The 21,142-nt window shown below is 45.6% G+C and overlaps 1 protein-coding gene across 1 annotated transcript in view; it reads right to left on the bottom strand.

Annotated features, from left to right (window-relative positions):
- Window positions 1-21,142, bottom strand: part of pod1 (coronin) — a 166,621-nt gene that overhangs the window by 59,198 nt on the left and 86,281 nt on the right. The window contains exon 18 of the mRNA XM_075688040.1: window positions 14,036-14,265. Coding sequence (XP_075544155.1) covers window positions 14,036-14,265 — 230 coding nt within the window. The remainder of the gene's footprint in view (window positions 1-14,035; window positions 14,266-21,142) is intronic.

Below are 21,142 nucleotides of genomic sequence, written 5' to 3'. Positions count from 1 at the left end.
CTTTTGTGGTTCACAGTGATAAATGGCTCCGTCAGTGTCCGGGGGAAAGTGTCTGACTTTGGAGCAGAAAGTTTAGTTAAATTAAATTATGGGGCTTTATGTGCCAAAACCACTGTCTGATTATGAGGCACGCCGTAGTGGAGGACTCCAGAAATTTTGATCACCTGGGGTTCTTTGTCGTGCACCTAAATCTAAGTACACGGGTATTTTCGCATTTTGCCCCCATCGAAATGCGGCCACCGTGGCCGGGATTCGATCCCGCGACCTTGTGCTCAGCAGCCCAACACCATAGCCACTGAGCAACCATGGCAGATCAGCAGAAAGTTCTGCTGATAAAAGAAGTGGAAAAACGCGGTGACGATGACCAAACTTGCAGCGATCTGTACGAAGCTGTTAATAAAATTGCTGGCCAAGAGGTAGAAGGCTGCTTTGAGACATTCGCGCTGGCCGACGCTGCTGCTCCCGTGGTCGCCTCAGCGATGGATGCGGAGATAACTGACACTTTTGGTGGCCCCGGCGAGGATGAAGAGCCAGCGTACGAAGAGCCACGTCAATTTCCAATTATGGTGCAGACAAGGGAGTGCCTCTGCCTGCTGCTAAATAAGGTTGAATGCATGAGTGGCAACCACGGCCTCATACAATGCTTGGTCAAATTAGCACAGGAGTTGCTCGCACATGGTAAGAACATGAAACAGCCAAAGCTCACTGCCTTTTTTTGCACCTGAATAAAGTTTTGCTTCACTGAATACATTGTATTTTGAATTCCTCACAGTTGTGGTGCAATTAAAGCTCCATTGCTTTAGCTTTTCTCGAGTGGTTGCTTATATCGAATTACCACTTATAATGAACTTTTTCGCCGTCCCGCTGCCTTCGTTATAACGAGGGATTACTGTACGTTCATGTGGGCTCTGCACTGGTCTACAAGGAACAACACCTTGCAGTTTGATGACGCGAATTTGCGATCCAGTTTCCTGATCCAATTACTGAAAATGTCGGACATCATCCACACCTTTCTGTTCGATGTATAGTCCACAGGAAGCTTCTTCACGCCTTTAATACATCTAGGCTTAGTGACCTTCCCAGTCACAAGCAGGTTACATTATTCAGTGCCAGTCACGTTCGTCGCGATCATAATTGACATCCTTTCTTTGCTCCGTTTGCCCCCAAAAACAGTCGTCATCCTTGAATGTCAGAGTCTTCTCTGGTAGCCACCAATAAAAAAGCGTAGTCTCATCTGCATTAAAGATTTCTACAGGTTGATAGTCACTGAGTTAGTCACGAAGCTTTTCTGCTTTCCATGTCGCGCATGTTTCCTGGTTGTCTTCTCTCCCCACATGCTTTTAAAAATGAAGCCTCACAATGTTTGAAGTATGCCAGCCATTTATCACAAAAAACGAAGTCGTTGATCCCCAACACTGCAGCAAACAATAAGGCCTTTGCCACAATGACCTCACCGCTGAAAGGAAGTTCGCTGCTCGTGCTTCTTTGATCCAAAGCGGCAGCACTTTCTCTAAAGGCCAGACCACACATATGCTTGCCGCACCTCACGAGGACTGGCAATTTGCATCTACAAGAGACACACGAGAGCATGCGCTCACTGGGGTCACTCACAGACGCCTTGGCAGATGTCACTTCGTACTTTGTTATTCAAAGTGTTTCAAAATGCTTCAATATCTACAAACGTAACTGTTATGCCTCTAGAATGGTTATATCAGCACAAAAAGGAAAGAAAAAGCACTTTCTCGAATGACATAAATCTGCCTCATTGAGAGTTGATTGTGCCACACCGTAGCTGTACAGCCAGGTGCACTGACATGAGGCAGCCCCAGTACACAATAACAGAGAGGATCTGTTTACCGGAATAGCGGCGTGTTTCGAATCACACGAGCCATTCCACACTGTCTGCGCATGCGTAGGCACGCGAGCGCGAGCTTGTGTGCGTCCACAAACATACATGTGGTCTGAGCTGCTAGGCACTGGTGCACATTCGCTTCTGTGACAATTTGAATTTGTCATTCTCAAAAGCATCCAATACTGAGCGCTTGTTCTTGATAAAATTCGAGAGCATGTTAGGCTTAATGCAGTACTTCCGTGCAATGTCCTGCTTTGCGGTGCCTTCCTAGTGAACTTTTTTCAAGATCTCGACTTTCGTTGCCAGGTAAAGCATGCAATAGGAGCCACGAGTTACCATTATTAAACGTTGTGACTATGCTCAAAATCAGAAGCATGGATACAGTTGCGAAGTAAACCTAACGTGCAGCCGGCACACACTAGACAAAAGACAAGGAAAGAAACTAGCCAACGTGCCGGCGGTGACTGAACTGAACAATCTTGCCATTTCGTGAGCTGTGGCGCTGTGGACAGCTGCAATGGCAATGACACTAGGGCGGTACAGGGAGCTGTTTTGACATTTTAAATACTGCGCATTTTATTGAAAAACTACGGTCGTCCCACAGCTCTTGATTGAAAAATAACTTCTAAGTAACCAATATTATGGGCTTTTAACTTCAAATTATCGAGCAATTCTTTAGACAGGATTGTACGCAGAACTGATGGGGCCACTTCTTCACTTTTAACTGAAAATTCCCATTAAGCGACTTCAAATTATTTGGAGTCGACTGTACTTTTGCTCACGGGTGTACATGTGACCGCTAGGAAGCTGTAAAGTTCTCACTGCACCTCAAACAGAAAACAGATCAGGTAAAATCCGGTAAAAGTTGTAGAGAATACATTTATTATGGATTTACAAATATGTGATTTCAAATATGAATAAAAATATTGTTAGGTGAATGAAGCACCTATTACGAAAAAGACTACAATATGTATTTACACAACGGACTGCAACGCTGGCCAGTTTAGCTAATACTGTCGAGCCCTTTTATAACGAACTTGATAGTTCTGTGAAAAGTGGTCATTGTATCAGAAGTAAATTGTATGTTTTAGCGGAGTATAATGTTCGGCAAGTGGGTGCATAGCTTTGACGAAAGAGTTGTGGCACAAAGTAAGCGACAGGAAACATATAGAGACAAGACAGGATCCCAGACTTTCAACTAGTTTATTTTCAGCACATTCCATTAAGCTGTGACAATGTTTACATGGGCCAAACTGGCCACTGTGTTAATGACTGCCTAAGGCAACACATATTATCAATTAAGAATGGTGTGGGTTTACACCTGCCATTCCATTGTGCCTCATTCGACTGCGTACGATGGTTTGAGAAAACGAGCATGATAGCAAGGAGTAGAGAAACATTAGCACGTGAAGTACTTGAAGACTTTCATATTAAGAAGGAGAGAGATAGCTGCACCAGTGTACCTTCCGTATTGCTTTAGAAGAGTGAATGTTTATTTTTAGATAGTGCTGCAAGATAGTTCGTTTGCATGTGCTGCATTCTCTGCGTGTGTGCATCTCTGAAAAATTGATATTTGTGGGTGGCGTGCTGAAAATGTACTGGCTGATAGCCTGGCATCCTATTTATTTATTATTTATTTAACAATACTGTTGGCCGAAGGCCGTTACAGGGTGGTTTCAAGACAAACAATACAAGATAGCAGCGCTGCCGCAGTGTAGAACAGACAAAATAAGGCCTATACACAGGCAAATGCACAATGCAAATCAAGAAGCAGCAAAAACAAATTGCAGTAGGGTGGTATTAATTGTACCACAGCCACTGGAATTATCATGTGTGTCACAACCAGGAACATAAGTAAGACAAAGTACCATTATTAAAGTAGTAGCTATGTACTTCTAGCCGAAGTAAAGAATTTTGTTAGTGTGGTTTCAAATTTATTTAGATTGTCTACTGTTAGTAATTCAGGTGGTAGCGCGTTCCATTCCTCTATTGTTCTGGGGAAAAACGAGTACTTATGTGTATCTATTCGTGCTGAAATGGGTTGAATTTGCTCTGGGTTGCTGCTTCGTACTGTTCGAGACAGACGCTGTTTTATGTACTGCTGTGTATTAAGGTTAAACCAGTTATGGCGAATCAGATAAAGAAATTTCAGTCTAGCTATCCTTCTGCGTTCGAAAAGTGGAGGTAGGTTGAGCTTCCTGAGCATTTCAGTTGCGGAGTCCGTTGAACGATATTTTGACAAGATGAATCTTGCCGCTTTTCTTTGAAGTTTTTCAATTCTATCTACCAGGTTCTTTTGAAACGGATCCCACACGACGCTCGCGTACTCTAATGTAGGACGAACAAGCGTTAAATATGCAGCTAATTTAGTTTGTTGAGGAGCAAGTTTTAACTTTCGCCTCAAGTACCAGAGCTTTTTTTCAGCTGATGAGCATATGTTCTTTATGTGTGCTTTCCAGTTGAGGTCACTGGATATGGTAATTCCGAGGTACTTAATGTGATTTTCGCGGCTTACGACCTTACCATCTGTCTCATAATCGAAGGAGTGTATATTTTTTATCATCTTGGTTACCCTTATATACTTAGTCTTGCTGTAGTTTATTTTCATTTTCCACTTATTACACCAGTCACTAATTCTTTTTAATGCGGAATTTAAGACGATCTGGTCATTGCGGCTGGATACTGCGGTATACATTAAGCAGTCATCTGCAAAAAGTCAAACTTTGATAACGGGGTTAATCTGGTCTGCAATGTCATTTATATAACTGAGAAAAAGGACAGGGCCCAGCACCGATCCCTGAGGGACTCCTGACGTTACAGGCAACACTCCGGATGTCGCACCATTCACTTCCACAAACTGTGTTCTTACTAAATATGATTGAATCCATTTGACAATGTTTATGTTAACGCCGAGACTAAGCAGTTTATCAAGAAGTTCTGGGTGTGGAACGCGGTCGAACGCTTTTGAGAAATCGAGGCAAACAGCATCTAACTGACCTTTCTCGTTAAGTACGCTTGAAAAATCGTGTATGGTTTCGGTGAGTTGGGTAACCGTTGACAATTTTTGCCTAAAACCATGTTGGTTAGGAAGAAGGATATTAGCATTTTCCAAATATTTGAACAAGCTTTTTGATATTACATGCTCCATGATCTTGCAGCATGTAGAGGTAATTGAAATGGGCCTATAATTTTCGATGCTATGTCTGTTGCCGGATTTATAGATGGTGACAACTCTAGCTGTCAGCCAGTCAGATGGCAATTTGTGCTGCTCTAGGGACGCCTTAAAAATTATACAGAGATACTTAGATATCTATTCCGCATATCGTTTTAAAAATTCATTTGGGATGCCATCAGGACCGGCTGATTTTTTTGTATCTATGTTAAGGAGTAGTGCATATATCCCCTCTTCAGAGAAAACGATGTCTGGCATAGGCAACCTACCCTCGGTGCGATTCTAATTAGGTCAGTGGAAGATGGCTCCGGTGGAGCGAACACAGAATAAAAATATTCCTTATATTTTTCAGCAATTTGAGCACAGTTGTTAATTATGTTGCCATCAATGCAGACATATTGTATTTGTTCGTGCGACGGGGCAAGATGACGCCAAAAACGCTGTGGTGAATCTCTCATGAAATTGGGTAGCGTCTGCGAGTAAAAGAGTTCTTTTGCCGTTACGAGCATGTGCTTAAGGGTCTGGGAAAGCTGCGAAATCTCCATTTTATTCCTCTCTTTATTCCTACTTCTGCGTCTTATTCTTCGTTTAAGCTGTATTATATTGTGGTTAATCCAAGGATTGCGCTTCTTTGCTACCTTGATACGTTTTGGCACGAACTTTTCCAGACAGTAGATCACCGTATTCTTAAACTTATTCCACAAGATGTTGACGTCAGTCGCCCCATCGAACGAGTGCAGTGACATTTCAAGACAGTCCAAGATACTAACATCGTCGGCGTTGCTATAATCTCTCATACAGATAGTTGGCCTCTTTGAATTCTTCGTCGGGACGGCTTCCTTTACACAAAGCAAAACCATTTTATGATCAGAAATTTCGTCTTTGACGGAAACACTACAATCTGGTACATTGCTTGAAATGAGCACAAGATCAAGTAAGGATTCCGAGGTCTGTGTAACTCTAGTACTTTCAGGAACTATTTGCATGAGGTCGTAACTGAAAGTCAGGTTTAACAAAGCTTCACAATGTCCAACATCTGTAGTACCCACTGCAAGATCAACCCAATCTATTCCCGGTAAATTGAAATCTCCTGCAATAATGACACGAGTGTTAAGAGGAACATTGTTGCACATATAATCTTGAAGGCATTGTAAACATGAAAGAGGAGCATCCGGAGGTCGACAGACAGCTGCAATAATAAAAGGAACGCCCAGAAACTCTGTTCTGCACCAAATGCTTTCAGTATTAGGGCAGTCATCCAGAACAATCAGCTCAGTGTCTTCTTTACAAACAAAAGCCACGCCTCCACCACGCGGTCCTTGCGGATCATGATATAACCCGGAGGGATTAATTCACAGTCTTTTATTTCGGGGCGTAGCCACGTTTCTGTGACAACGACATCTGGCTTGTACTGTAAAAGAAGGTGTTCAAATTCGACTATCTTGTTTGCCAGGCTACGAACGTTGACATTAATCAAGTTCAAATCCCTGGGTTTGCTTTCTTTTTGTCACTTTGTTGTACGCGAGCTTGACCCTCCCTTAACCACCTTCTTTCGACACTTTTTTTCTTCGTCCCAAATAAACGTGTCGTTGTCGATCAAGGTCTTATCACGCACGAGGCGAACCTTCATTCCTCTGTCCTTTTCAGCTTTTGCACTTTCCCAAAGGTTTTTACGCTTTCGTAGCGTCACCTCGGAAAAATCATCTGCAACTGAGATACTGCTGCCCTTTAGCTTTTTGCAGTTCTGGAATATTTTCGCCTTTTCGTTGTAGTCAAAAAAATCTTACAATAACTGGTCGATATTTATTCGTCCGTTGTCTCCTGTCCCTCCTTGTTTCCTGTCACTTCCTTTTTTCCACAAACGTTAAAATACGTTACCGTATTTACACGATTGTAAGTCGACCCCTTTTTTAAAATTTGAAAGTCTGAAGTTGGGGGGTCGACTTACAATCGAAACCAAAACATGGCCCCGCCAAAAAAAAGCGATACCAACGAGAGCTACAGGGTAGTTACAATTTTATGTTTGCTCTATGGTCCTACCCGTATTTTTTCGCTATCCCGCGTGTTTGTTTGCTTTTCGGAAGGGTTTTTCAACATTTTTGAGAGTCTTACAGTGCATGCAACACTCATGGGGGGGTGGGTGTCAATAGTTGATGGAAGCGCCGCTGTTCCTATTTGCGGCGGCACCCTTAGAACGGCGGCGCTTGCGGGGAGTATCGGTAGTTCATGGAAGAGCAGACACCGTTCGCGGGTTTCTCTTTCTCTGTTTAAAGGCATTGGCATTGGTTTGACCAACTTTTTGACGCGCTCCACTTGACTGCCGGCTACGTGCTACTTCTATGCTTCCCCAGTCGTCACTAAGCAGGCCCACTAATCTTTCGGCACTCGTTCACAGCAGCGTTCAAGAGGGCTGCCATCCTTTACGCCGAAGAAACAAATCACTGCGCAGCGGGCCGCAATTTCGATATTTCCTAGCGGGTGGTGCGAGAGTGGCGACTGCAGCGAAGCGAAATTTTCACCCTGTGGCGGCAAGTGAGAAATTTCCCACGTGCCGAAGTCTGGACGCTTTGCGGAGCTGTAAGCTAAGCTTGCGGCAGCGTCGCTGAAATGCGTGATCAGTCCCTGCCAGTGAAGTGTGACGTGGTCATGAAACAAGCCTGGACCTTCGCCTTAATTTTAAGGTTCTGCTCCGCCGTGAGTACGAGTGGCTGGCTTCTGCGAAATTACGCCAACCGGACCTGTCAAAAGAGCCTCCCTGACAGCTGCGTGTGGTTGGGTGCATTTGGCGTAGGCTGCTGTTCTGCAAGATGTCCTGGTGCGGTCGTTTGCCAAATTTGAAATTTCGCTGGACCACGACGCGCTGTGGGACCGCAGCAACGATGATGACAGCACTAGTGAAGACGAGTAGTCCAGTGACCATGTCAGCTACTAATAAATTTTCGTTATCGAATGCGCCCTCGGGTTTTTTTTTTTTTTTTTTCGGTCAAGCGATATGGGGGGGTCGACTTACATTCGAGTCGACTTACAATCGTGTAAATACGGTATATGTGGACTTGCCCTTCAAAAACAAGCAAAAATTATTGAAACGGAAGCTGGCAGCGGCACTTATGATTTGACACCACTTGGGTCCGAAAATTGTATTCTTAGTATCTTACTTTTTGTTCCTGGCACTTTCCCACATCTAGCTCAAAGTTTCCGCTAAGAACATTATCTCAAGAACAAAGTACGGTGTCATAGCTCTTTCAAAATGGCGCCCGGCCGGTTCCAATCACCTGCCATATTGAAAAACGAGTGCAGCTGCTGCCATTCTGAATATAGAAGCAAAGCATTCTAGCTGGCTGGAAGCGGGCTGCAGCATGACTCATCTCAGCGGCCTTATCTTTGTCGCTGTTGGACTGGAATCAGGTGCGCGCCGCTGTGCACTCAGTTCGGTCGCAATGCTGTGCTTTGGAACTTCGCATGCGGTCTCCTTTTACCACGTCTAGTTTTGAAGTGTTTGTATTGACAGTACGGCGCTGTTGAAAACATTCATTATAAGTCGGTGTGCTTTCGACAAGCAGGGTCAAAAAATCATAACTGCAGTGAAATGTGGTCATTATAACCGATAAGTCGTAATGCTTGGCATTATAAGTGGGTCTGACTGTAGCTTGCACGCGAGTCTCTTCTTCGTCATCATCGGGATGACTGTGTACCGTTCACTGAACGTTTGTATCATTATCCTACACACCAGAAGTAGCATCCTGGCGTGTCTCAAGATTAGCGGCAGCATCAGAAAAGTGGTAGCATTTAAAGTGAGAGATGTGCACAATGTCGCTCGATTGTGAGATAGATGACATAGGGGTCAGTCATCGTTCATCACCACCCTGCTGCAGAGCGTCTGTCTAACGGAGGGTGCCTCGAGCCCTCCCTTGTTCACGGACGGATCGTGACAGTGGAATTCTCTGCTACTAGCACTTTGTGCAAGTTTGCGAGACAGGAAAACCAGCACAGCACTCCACAATAACGAGACTGAAACTCGAAAGCACGGGTGGTGCACAGTTGAGAAAAAACACCTTTTGAATACCAACATCATTGTCAAGGATAATGTCAATTAGTTCTTTTTTTCTAAAAAAAATTTAATAGAAATGGACAAGAAGCATTTTTTTCGTCTTATAACACAAAACAATCATAGTTTTATAACGAGTGGTTGAGTACTAACAACACAATTTAAATGAGGAACACCTTTGTCATCGGGCGAGTACTTGAATGTCCGGGGGAGTCTCTAATCGTGTCCTGCATTTACCTTAATTTCTCTATTACTAAGGCTCTGCTCGTGATAATATTGACACCTTAGAGATTCCCAAGCACTAATCTATCACTTTATCATGACTTAATATTTACCTTTAGGGTCCCTTTAAAAGGGCGATGGGAAACCGAAACGAAATTGAGCAGGTAGGCGACGCCGGATGCCACCGAAGCGAAATGCGATGCCCACATCGTTCCGCCTTCAGCGGAGATTGGTGGTGTGTTTGGATTATTGCCTAATAAGAGCATGCAGTACACTACCAATGGCGCAACGCACCACGCGCTGTAAAACACATACCGTATTCACACAACTGTAAGTCTACTCGAATGTAAGTCGACCCCCCCCCCATGTCGCGTGAGACAGGGGGAGAAAAAAGAGCATACTTGAGGGCGCGTTCCATAACGAAAATTTATAAGCAGCTGGCATGGTCACTGGACTACTCATCTTCACTTGTGCCATCGTCCTCACTAGTGCTGCCAACATCATCGCTGCTAAAGTCCCACAGCGTGTCGTCGTCCAGCGAAATTCCACATTTGGCAAACGACCGCACCATGACATATTGTGGAACAGCCGTCCATGCTAAATACAGTCAACGACTGAATTTTCGGACGCCCAAATTTTCGGACATGCCTGATATTTCGGACGTCTTCACGGCACCGCCACGAGCCCCATAGAATCAATGTATAAGGACATCTGAAGTTTCGGACGCTCGAACCGCCCGCCGTCCAATTTTCCGGACTTTTTGACGGACGGAAGGTCTTTTGGCTCCTTGCGCAGCGCCCTTGCGAAGGAAATCCACTTGCAGCCGAAGCATATACGAGCATATCACCGCTTTGAACCACAACTAGCCGAATCTAGCCGTCATAAAACGATTTGGTCTGGCCACGCTGGCTATGTTCATCGCCACACTTCCGCCTCCGGCAGAGTTTCCGGAGTGGCGCCATTTGGTTTGTTTGTTTGCGCAGGCCACGTTTTGGCTAGCGTGGTGTGTGGTTGTGCTGTTGTGTCAAGTGTGCTCTGCGACGCTAGGCCTAGGTGCTTCGACGCTCGTCAGCGAACTCCACTGTTCGCAACTTGAGGATTTCGCTTGCCTTCGATGGCGCCCACTCCGTCTTCGTCGTCCACGCCGATGGCATCGAAGCGCGGAAAGCAGTACCGTCGGACGACGTGATCAACGACCTCCGCTCTGCTGGGGTTTCCATACCCACGGAAATAACTTTTGAACAGTTTGTTGATGCTGACAACGAGCGCGACTTCCGCGCAGAACTGACTGACGAGGAAATAGTCCGTAAGGTTGTGGGGGATTCAGATGACTCCGATGTGGAAAATGAGGAGCCAATGCCTGCGCCGCCTACAGCGCCGAGTTGACGCGAGCACTGTTGACTCTTTCATCGGTGTACAGTGCTGACATGACCCTTGCTCAGATCGAGGCGAATATGATCGCATGCAACCGGAACGCCGTCAAAACAACAATCAACAAGTTCTTCAAGCCACTGCAGCAATAACACCGTCTGCCCGACGATGCACATGTGCATAATAAACCGGCAGTCGGCTGCATACAGAGTTTTTGAACGCCTCTTTTTATAGCCACTTCACTGATGCTGTGGCAGGGTTTCGGGAGCCTGTTACTTCGCCTTTTACCTCTAGATCTGAGAAAAAAAGAAAAAGGGTGCGTTTTTTGCATGCATTCATTTTTTTGGACTGCCTGAATTTTCGGACGTTTTACGTTCCCTAGAGGGTCCGAAAAATCGGTCGTTGACTGTATACTGTTCTAGATCACGCGCGCCTCGCGCATTTTCTTGTTTACATGGAATCTAGCAGCCAGAAAACATTTCATACGATTGCAGTTTGGTGACGTAATGAATGTCGGGAACGTATGAACCAGTAAAAAATGAGCGTAACTCTATTGGGTCATATTTCGTGTTCTCAATTGTGAACGTTGGCGCCAGGAAAACGTATGTAACGGGAATGTATCAACAAGGTTCTACTGTATATATATATTTTTCCGATTAACCGACACTGTATTTATCACGTTGAATTAAATCTAATTAAACATAAAATCCTATGATATTTACAAACACACACACCATAGGTTATAAAGCAAAAACAAGTTGTCCTATGACTAGGGCATGAAACGAATATTCCAATTTCTTCAACAAATTCTGCATGTCATGCTGAAGCACCATTCTGCCATGATGTCCATGTTTTGGGCTCGAGTCGGGCTCTGTATGTGGTGTTGCTCGCCAAAGAAATAATACAATGGCCCGAGCTACATTGGAGCCTGAGTGAACATGACGTTGGGCTGCCCTAGCCCAGCCTGCAGGCCGGGTCGGGTACAAGCTCTTGGGTAACCTGGAGCTCCCGCACACCTCTAATTGGAATACTTCACATAACACTGATAATCAGAAACATAAGAATACAATAGTGTTTGTCATGACAAAGCTGTTTCTTCATCATACTGTCATGCGGGGCGTAATGGGGTTTTCTCAAGCCGCTGCATGCGTCTTTTTCCCTTACGTCCGCTCTCATTCTGTATCCCGTGGAAACAAAGTAATAAAGATTATTATTATTATTATTATTATTATTATTTAGAAGTGCATTTGTGAGCAGTATTTCTTGTTTTTCCTTAGCAAGATTGATTTACCTAACAGTACAGTAAAACCTCGTCAAACCGTACCTGCTTAAACAGTAGTTTCGTTTTAAAGTAGCTAAGTCAAATCCCCGACACAGCGGCCATTGAACATAACACGTTTTGTATGCGCATAAACCTTACCAGCTTATTGCGTACGCATCGGTTAACACGTAGTGTTTCCACTTTTCGTCACGCAAACACGGCGGTGCATCGTTTCAATCGAGGTGGGGGGGGCTGGCAGAAAAACAAGCCTCAGAGATAAGAACAAGGGCCTCCAAGCGCCCTGTGCACTTGTGCATCAAGCCACATCAACATCAACATAATTTCGGCGCTGTGCCAGAGAGTTGTGGCATCATGTAAGCTACTGCTCGCATCATGCCGAAACTCACATAAAAACAGCGACTGCTCAGCGTAAAAGAAAAATTGGACATCGTTGGTGCTATCAAACGTGGCACAAAGAAGTCTGCTTTGGCAAGGGATAAGGATCTACCGTTGACTACGGTGTGTGGCATTTGGAATGCGAAGAAATTGCTCGGCAGCGCTGCTGTGACCGTGAACAGATATCAGCTACGAGGTTCGACTTTTCGCTGTCGTTGCCTCTGTTGTTGCCGAAGGGTCACCTGACGACAGCAATGAGGACAACACGGAGAGCGACAGCACGGGCGATTCAAGCCCAACTGTGGCAGAAGCTGCGCGTTACATCAGCCTCATGAATGCAATTGTCGCGACGAGAACAGCACCCTACAATGAAAAAGGCATGCTGCGACTTCTGCAGTGCTACTGCACCCGTGCATGGAGAATATGAGACTCCAACGAGGAATCTGCCATGCGAGAGTTTGTGAAGAAGAGGGGCTGGCTGAAAAGCTGGCTCGCAGCTTCAGTAAGTTTGAAGCCGCTGTCATCGCTGCTAGGCCACCACGGCATCAAATGAAAATAAGAGACTTTTGTTGCGCAAAGTGAATAAATACTACATGTTTTTACCCTTTCATCGCACTCTCTCTGAGTTCCGTTTTTGACAGGGAAGCGGGCAATCTGATGCTATTTCGGTTACGCAGTGCTACTGTTTAGTACATTTTTCTGAGCTCCCACTAACTACGGTTTAACGAGGTTTCATTGTACAGTGACTTTAGCTATCAATCACTCTTACTACAGCCCTTGCTGCAGTGGGCATGGTTTTTAGCATTTGTTTCTATCTAATCTGTGGCTTTGTGCTTTATTTTATGCTGGGTCAGAGATTTGCATCATAGCGGGCAGCACAATTAGGGCGAACTGTCTGCGGTTCAACTGTGCTCGCAGGTGAAGTCACATGGAGGCCCATTCACGTGGCACAACCTGATAGTGCAGACAACACAGCCAGTGAATTGGGAAGCTGCCTGCATCGATTTCAGTTTGTCAGTTTACCAGCCAAGCTAGAAACCACCCACACATGCCTAGTCCAGACTGGTACCTCCGTTTGGAGACAACGTGAAATCCAAGGCTGGACAAATGTTGCACCATGAATGAGATCGTCATGCAAAGCAGCATGCTTTCAAAACCTTCGGGTTTTCTGTCAACAGCAGGCTGTCTCGCGCAAAGCGAAAGAACTGTTTGCTGTACCTGCTGTGCCACAGGAGTCATGTATGGATGCGGTGCAAAAAATAATAAAGCATTTTTGTGGCACCCTGTCAAGTGATGCCGTAATTGCAATGAGTGCTCAATCACTTCAATTCGGTGGGATGCTGGCACATCACTGTCGTGGCACTCGCGACACTATGGTGCTTCTCACGTAACAAGTGCACTATGCGATGAACACTGCACAAGCAAATGCCTCTTTCTTAAGGAAACACACCATTTTAGAAGAATGAAAACATTAATGGGATTAGACAGTGAGGTGGGACTATGTGTTAACCAAGATCAGATTAATGCACTTTTAATTAATTGAGCCACCATGTTTACAATAATCATAATGTTGTACATACCAAAATGCCTCTGCATTTCATTATTCGGTGCTGAAATCGATATTCAAAAATATGTGATATTGTGCGTCACAAAAATTTACCAGATTTATGGAAAATGGAATTCATGAGAAACGCACACTTCAAGTGGCAGCAATACCTGGTCCGTATGACCTTGGAGGCAAATCTTGCACTCGCGGGTCTCCATGTCCCAAATGATCACAGTCAGGTCATGGGAGCCTGAGGCCAGCACTCTGGCAGCTGTTGGATGGAATTTGACAAAGTGGACTTTCTCGGTATGGCCTTTCAGCTCAAAGTCCGGCTCCGTCAGGCTCTCCTGCAGGCCACCTTCAGGAACAGTCCACACACGTACTCGGCCATCGTCACACGCTGCATACGCAACAAGTTATTAGCTACTGCTACAAGCCATTCCACTAATAGGAAACACAAGAACCAGCTTAATAAACGAGCCTGGCTCTTTGGGTGATGAGGACAGCATAAAGAAGAATAAAGGTCAATGACAAAGAGCAATCTATTTGGAAAAATTACTTCGGTAGAGATCAGGCACTGTGGGAGTTACTAAAGAGGAGCCTCAAATTCCAAGCCCAGAGAAACCTCACTGGCTTTCAGATAAAGCAAAATAAAGAAAAGAACCTGCTCCCTTGGCCCCCAGGTACACTAAATACTATATAAGCACAAACAGTGTGTGCTTGTACACATGTGTGCCAGGGTTTGTACAGGGCTCGGAGACAAAAATTCAAGAATATTCAAAAGCTTTCAAGATCGTGCCAAATTTTTTTCAAGAGGCATGGGTGAGCCGACAATGGTGGCTCAGTCTTGTGTGCTCAAGGAAGAAAAGCGGGGAGGAAGCGCGCCGCCTCCTGTCGCACGTGATACATCAGGGGGAGTGGAGGGAGAGGGGGGCTGTGATTTGTGAATGAATTTGCGCAACATGTTTATTTGCCTTGTTTGACGCATTATATACAGTGACCTTTTCTTAGGAAAGTTGATTTATTGGAGACTTATACGTATATTTAAATATCTTGTTGCAAAGCTTTGTGGATACGTGCAGTGAAATTTGCTTCTAGTGGGACTTTTTTGCCCTTTATCAAGCTGTATCTTCACATTTGTAGATTCCATTGCATTTTTGTATTTCTACTGTACGAGGACGAGTCAAATGAAAGTGAGCAAACCCACCCTGTGCAATAACGGTTCGGTTCATTATCTGCGAGGCATGTGCATAGCACATAGGCATCTCACTTACAAAAGTGACATGCAGGTGTGAGCATAAATGTCTTTAATGCTCTCATACGCAGAGTTGAACATGGTCGCGTGACATAATGGATGCTCCAAAAGTTAAACAGCGTGGTGTCGTGAGGTTTTTGACTACTAAAGATGTTTCCCAAAAAGAAATTAGTCGCCGTATGGCTGCCGTGTACATTGAACATTGCATTTCATTGGCCAATATGAGGCGTTGGAGGAAACAGTTCAACGGACGTTAAAGTTGCAAAGACGATCCAAGACCGGACCAAAGCCACCGTGCAATCACCCCAACACAATTGCAAATTCAGATTAGACAAGAACGGAGGATAAGCATTGATGAATTGGCAGGGAGTGTGAACATCAGTCACAGTTCAGGTCACACTATAATCATGAACATCTCGGTTATCGGTTCTTCTGTGCGCAATGAATGCCCAACATTTTCAACTACCGCCTGAAGACGGAAAGGTTCGCTGCTGCCTTGACACATATAATTCGGCATCACAATGAGGGTGACGAACAACTTTTTGTCTGCAATTGTAAGCGGGGACGAATCATGGAGCTGCTACGAGCCTGAAACACGTCGGTAAAGCTTACAGTGTAAACATTTGAATTCACCATCCCAAGGAAAGCAAAGGCCGTCATTTCTGCCAGAAAGGTGTTGTTGACTTTTTTTTCGATTGTCAGGGGCCATTATTGATCGAATTTGCTAAACCTGGAGAAACTATCAATCGTTTCCGATATAGCAAAATGTTGGATCCGCTGCGTGTCACAATCAAGAACAAACAACGTGGAAAACTGAGGAATGGGCTCATCTTTTTCCACGACAATGCCCGTCCCCACGTCACTGATGTGGTTAATACAAAACTGGCAACGGTCAAGTGTGAAACGCTGCAACATCCGCCATACAGCCCAGACCCGTCGCCTTGCGACTTCCACATTTTGGCGCATTTGAATAAACAGCTTAAAAGAAACAGATTTGTGTCAGACGATGACATGAAAGAGTCAGTTACCGACTTTTTAAAACAGCAACCCAAGAAGCTTTCATATACTCATACTCATACTCATACTCAACTCATATTCCAGGAATCGCTTAACAGCGCTTCAATTCCACATGACTGGCAGGTGGGCAAGGTCATCCCAGTCTTCAAGAAAGGAAGCCGATCATCACCGAGTAACTACCGCCCTATTTCCATAACAAGCGTGTCTTGTAAAATAATGGAACACATTTTATACTCGCATATTGCTAACTTCCTAACATCCGTCAATTTTTTCCACCCAAGTCAACACGGTTTCCACAAAAATTATTCCTGTGACACTCAACTTGCTCTTTTCTTGCACGACTTACATTTAAACCTAGATCGTAACATCCCGACGGACGCAATATTTTTAGATTTCGAAAAAGCATTCGATAAGGTCCCTCATGGTCGTCTCTTAATAAAGTTATCGCGTCTTAACATTCATCCTTGTGTTCTAAGCTGGATTCGAGGGTTTTTAACTAACCGAGAGCAATTCGTATACGCTAACTCACACTCTTCATCCTTAACACCCGTGCTTTCAGGCGTACCTCAAGGTACCGTACTTGGTCCCCTCCTTTTCTTAATATACATCAATGACCTACCTTGTAATATTTCTTCTCATATCCGACTCTTCGCTGATGATTGTGTGGTTTACCGAGCAGTTACTAACCCCAGCGACCATTTGGCGTTACAAAATGACCTATCGCGCATACAAAACTGGTGTACCACTTGGCTCATGTCATTAAATGTTGCTAAAACCGTATTAATGTCTATTCATCGTCGCCGTAACTACGTTATCCCTAATTATAGCATCAATAACACGCAGATTGCAAGAACGGATTCATTCAAATATCTTGGTGTGTACATCTCGCGTGACTTAACTTGGACCTGTCATGTTAACCACATAATAAACTCTGCTAATCGTACTCTAGGTTATCTACGCCGTAACCTCTTCCTCGCTCCTCCCTCTATTAAACAACTTGCTTTTCTAACCTTTGTGCGGCCTAAGCTCGAGTATGCCGAAGCTATTTTTGACCCCCACCACAATAACCTTATTAAAGCCCTCGAGTCGGTTCATAACCGCGCGACACGATTTATCCTGTCAACTTATTCATACAATACAAGCATCTCGGCACTAAAAGCCCAAATAAACCTACCCTCTCTAGCCTCACGCCGTAGAATAGCCCGTCTTAATCTTTTTCATAAATTCTTTCATTCCTTGCCTTTTGACAACCCGTACATAAAAAGAGCACATCGCATTGCCCGCACCAGTCACTCTAATACAGTATATCCCCCACAAGCCCATACCGTTACTTTTCAGCAATCATTTTTTCTGCGCACAACACGAGACTGGAATGGCCTGCCCGCCGAAGTTGCCACTATCATCGACCCACTTGCATTCAAGCGACTCATCGGAAATATCTCTTTGTAATTTGTAGTATCTCTTTGTCACTAACTCCCCACTCCCTCATGTAATGTCTCAACAGAGACCTTTGAGGAAATGAATGAATGAATAAATGAATAAATAAATTTATGAGACTGGAATTACACCATTCGTTAGTCACTGGGACAAATGTCTAAATGCTCACGGTGACTACTTTTAAATAAAGTACCTCAATTGTCATATTTTCGCATTGGCTCACTTTCATTTGACTCGCCCTCGTATATATTGCAGAACTCCAGCTTTTTATATGTGCTCTCTGTTGCGAGTATAATTTCGGTGCAATTACAATACACGACCGGTGACAGCGGCTCCTGCAGAATACATTTTAACAAAGCACAGCGTCATTGAGATTTTTCCCTGGTCGTTGCATATATACAAAAATGTAAACAAGGTTCTTGAATGATAGAGAGAGAGAGATGCAAATGAGAGAAAGGTAGGGAGGTTAACGAAGTTGCATTAAAATATTTTAAAAAAGCTGCCCGAAGTGGCGCTTGCAATGCGCACGTCTCAAAGTGTAGTTACTGGCTTTACGCCTGCCTTCTTGTGCTATGGGCGGGAACTACGGAACCAATGGAGCCATCACAATCAGGCAGCTGGCACCGAGGTGCCCCCTTCTGTGCCTCATGCCCTAGCTGCTGAGCTGAATGTGTACCTTCGAGATGCCTGGGCCTTTGCACAGGACCACCAAACTTTGGCAAAAGCCAGCCTGGCAAAGTATTACAACAAAAAACGCACTCCACCTACCTTCCAGGTTGGAGACTTGGTTCTCCGAGACACGCACCCGCTAAGTAAGGCAGCCATTGGATTCATAGCCAAGTTTGCCCCTCAACGCACTGGGCCATTTTAGAGTGACTGCACACATTGGATGCAATACCTACAGACCCGGAGACCCGGCTACAGGGAAACACAAAGGCCTCGCTAATGCAGACCAGCTGAGCCCTTATCTGCCTTGGAAGCCCTCTTCACAGGATAAAGGCGGGGGGGGAGGGGGCGGATCTGTGAGGGTTCCAGGTCGACGCCAGGTAGCGTAGAGTAGCAGGCACGGGACGATAGGCAACGGTGTGTGGCCGTCAGGGAGAACATGAAAGGCGTGTGTGGGAGATCAGCATGCGGGGAGCGCGCGACAACAAAGTGAGTGAGTGAAGTAATCAGCGAAGCAAGCCACTTGCAGTGCGGCAGGATAGAACGCAGACTGAGTGTGTGTGTATGCGCCGAGGATTTCCTGAAATAAAGATTGTACTTGACAAGGGTCAAGGATGGGATGAATTTGTGTGGCCAAGTTCGCGGGCCGCTGCTGAAAATGTTGGTACAGTCGACTCCCGTTAATACGAAGTTCACGGGGACCGCAAAAAACTTCGAATTAAACGAACTTCCAATTAAGCACAAAACACAAAAACAGCACTTTATTTGTGGCGAAATCGAGTATTTTCTCTAAGAAAAATAGTCGGTCATCTTGCTTTGCTTCTTCTTGCCGAATCGCGCTGCTGAAGGCAAGTTCTGCAGGCTGTAGATGTGGCGGAACGCTTCTTCCGCGTTACCTTCAGGGGCAAAGAAGCGCTCCGCAAGAGCAAGGCCCGCAGCTACATCGGCAGCCTTAGGTTGCGGCTCACCTTCAACGTCATCATCGCTTTCCTGGGTCGCTTCCTGGGGCCGAATAATCTCTACAATTTCGCTATCCATCAGCGCACCGCACGTTTCGACCGCCTTGTCTACGGCGACGTAATCTTCAAAATTGACGTCCCCGAGAGCATCACCAAAATAAGTGCCGTCAAGCTCGCTTGTTGACGCTTCCTCCGCTGAAATTTCAGAGGCATCCTCCGAAGAAGCTGCCACAAAACCGCAAGCCCTGAAGCAGTTTGCGATTGTTTCTTGCTTCACACGATCCCATGCTCGCGCCAACATGTGGATGGCACTAAGCAGGCTCACCTCGTACTTTGTGGAGCTATCCATACACAAAATCATGCGCTCGAGGAGGTGCCGCCTGTACAGGACTTTAACATTCTTGATGATGCCTTGGTCCATTGGCTGCAAAACAGCCGTTGTGTTTGCAGGCAAAAATGCGAGGCGCATTGCACTCAAGGCTGGCACATTCACGTGAGCACTGCAGTGATCGACAAGGAACAACACCTAGCGGTTCGAAGCAGCAAACTTGCGGTCCAATTTGCTTATCCAGCTCTTGAAGATTTCGGCCGTCATCCACACTTTTTTGTTCGCCTCATAGTCCACAGGCAGCGTCTTCACGCCTTTAAAACATCTCGGCTTCGCGGCTTTCCCGATCACAAGTAACCGACATCGTTTCGTGCCAGTCATGTTTGCCGCGATCAGCACCGACACTCTCTCCTTGCTGCGTTTGCCCCCAGCACAGTCGTCGTCCTTGAATGTCAGGGTCTTCTCTGGTAGAAGCCGATAGAAGAGTGCAGTCTCATCTGCATTGAAGATGTCTTCCGGTCTGTATTCGGCGAGATATTCACGCTGCTTTCCGTCCTTCCACGTGGCGCATGTTTCCTGGTTAACGGACGCCTTTTCACCACACACGCTCTTGAAAACCAGGTCATGACGATCTTTAAAGCCGGTCAGCCATCCATCTGACGAAACGAAGTCATCGACCCCAACATTGCTGCAAGCGTTCGGGCTTTCATCGCAATGATGTCTCTGCTGAGAGAAAGTTTGTTGCTCCTGGCCTCCCTAATCTGCGCACGCTGCAAGACTAATCTCGCACAATCTCGCCACTGCCAGTATGCAGCGTTGCGTGCACCTATGGCACCCGCGTGGCCTCCGCGACCAGCTCCGGCCACGCGCGGCAGCCGCGCGTGGCCTCCGGCGGGAGCCGCTTCGCCTCCCGCCGGAGTTGATCGCGGAGGCCACGGCAGCCGTAGCAATGAATAATCGCGCCGCTCCAAGAAGGATGGCGTTGCGGGCGGCTGCAGTGGCGATGACACCAACGCGGAGCACGGAACTGTTGCAACACTTGAAAAATTGCACATTCTACCAAAGAATGACGGTCACCTCGAGGATCCCGGCTGAAAATTAACTTCCAATTAAACAATATTACTGGATGAGGACTTCGAATTATCGCGCGATTTCTTCTATAGGATTACATGCAAAACTAACGGGACCAGCACTTCACTTCTAATTAACCGAAAATTCCAATTAAGCGGCTTCGAGTTATCGGAAGTCGACTGTACATGTTACCAGCACTTCGAGATGTAAGGCTTTCCTCGAAAATACAGAAATTTGCTCAGCCAATAGCGTTATATTGCTAACCTTCAAAGAAAGTGCTTCCGTCCCGGAATGTCGGCAAGAGTGAGTACCACTCGTTAAACAATGACAAAGGGAGTAGCGCTGCTTCCTGTCATACTACGTTTAGCGCACGGTATGAACATACGTCTACTCCAACTGACACGGAAACTTCCGCCCACTCTATCGCCAACGTGCCAATGAGTGAATGGGCGCACCATATACGCACAATAAATGATGGGCTACACCGATAGAGCACAAATAGTCAAAGCTGAATGTTTCGCGACGGTCCACAAGAGTAAGCGAG

The sequence above is a fragment of the Dermacentor variabilis genome, chromosome 4, assembly GCF_050947875.1.
Source record: "Dermacentor variabilis isolate Ectoservices chromosome 4, ASM5094787v1, whole genome shotgun sequence".
NCBI classification, from domain to species: domain Eukaryota; kingdom Metazoa; phylum Arthropoda; class Arachnida; order Ixodida; family Ixodidae; genus Dermacentor; species Dermacentor variabilis.
This window is presented reverse-complemented; position numbering and strand designations above follow the sequence as displayed.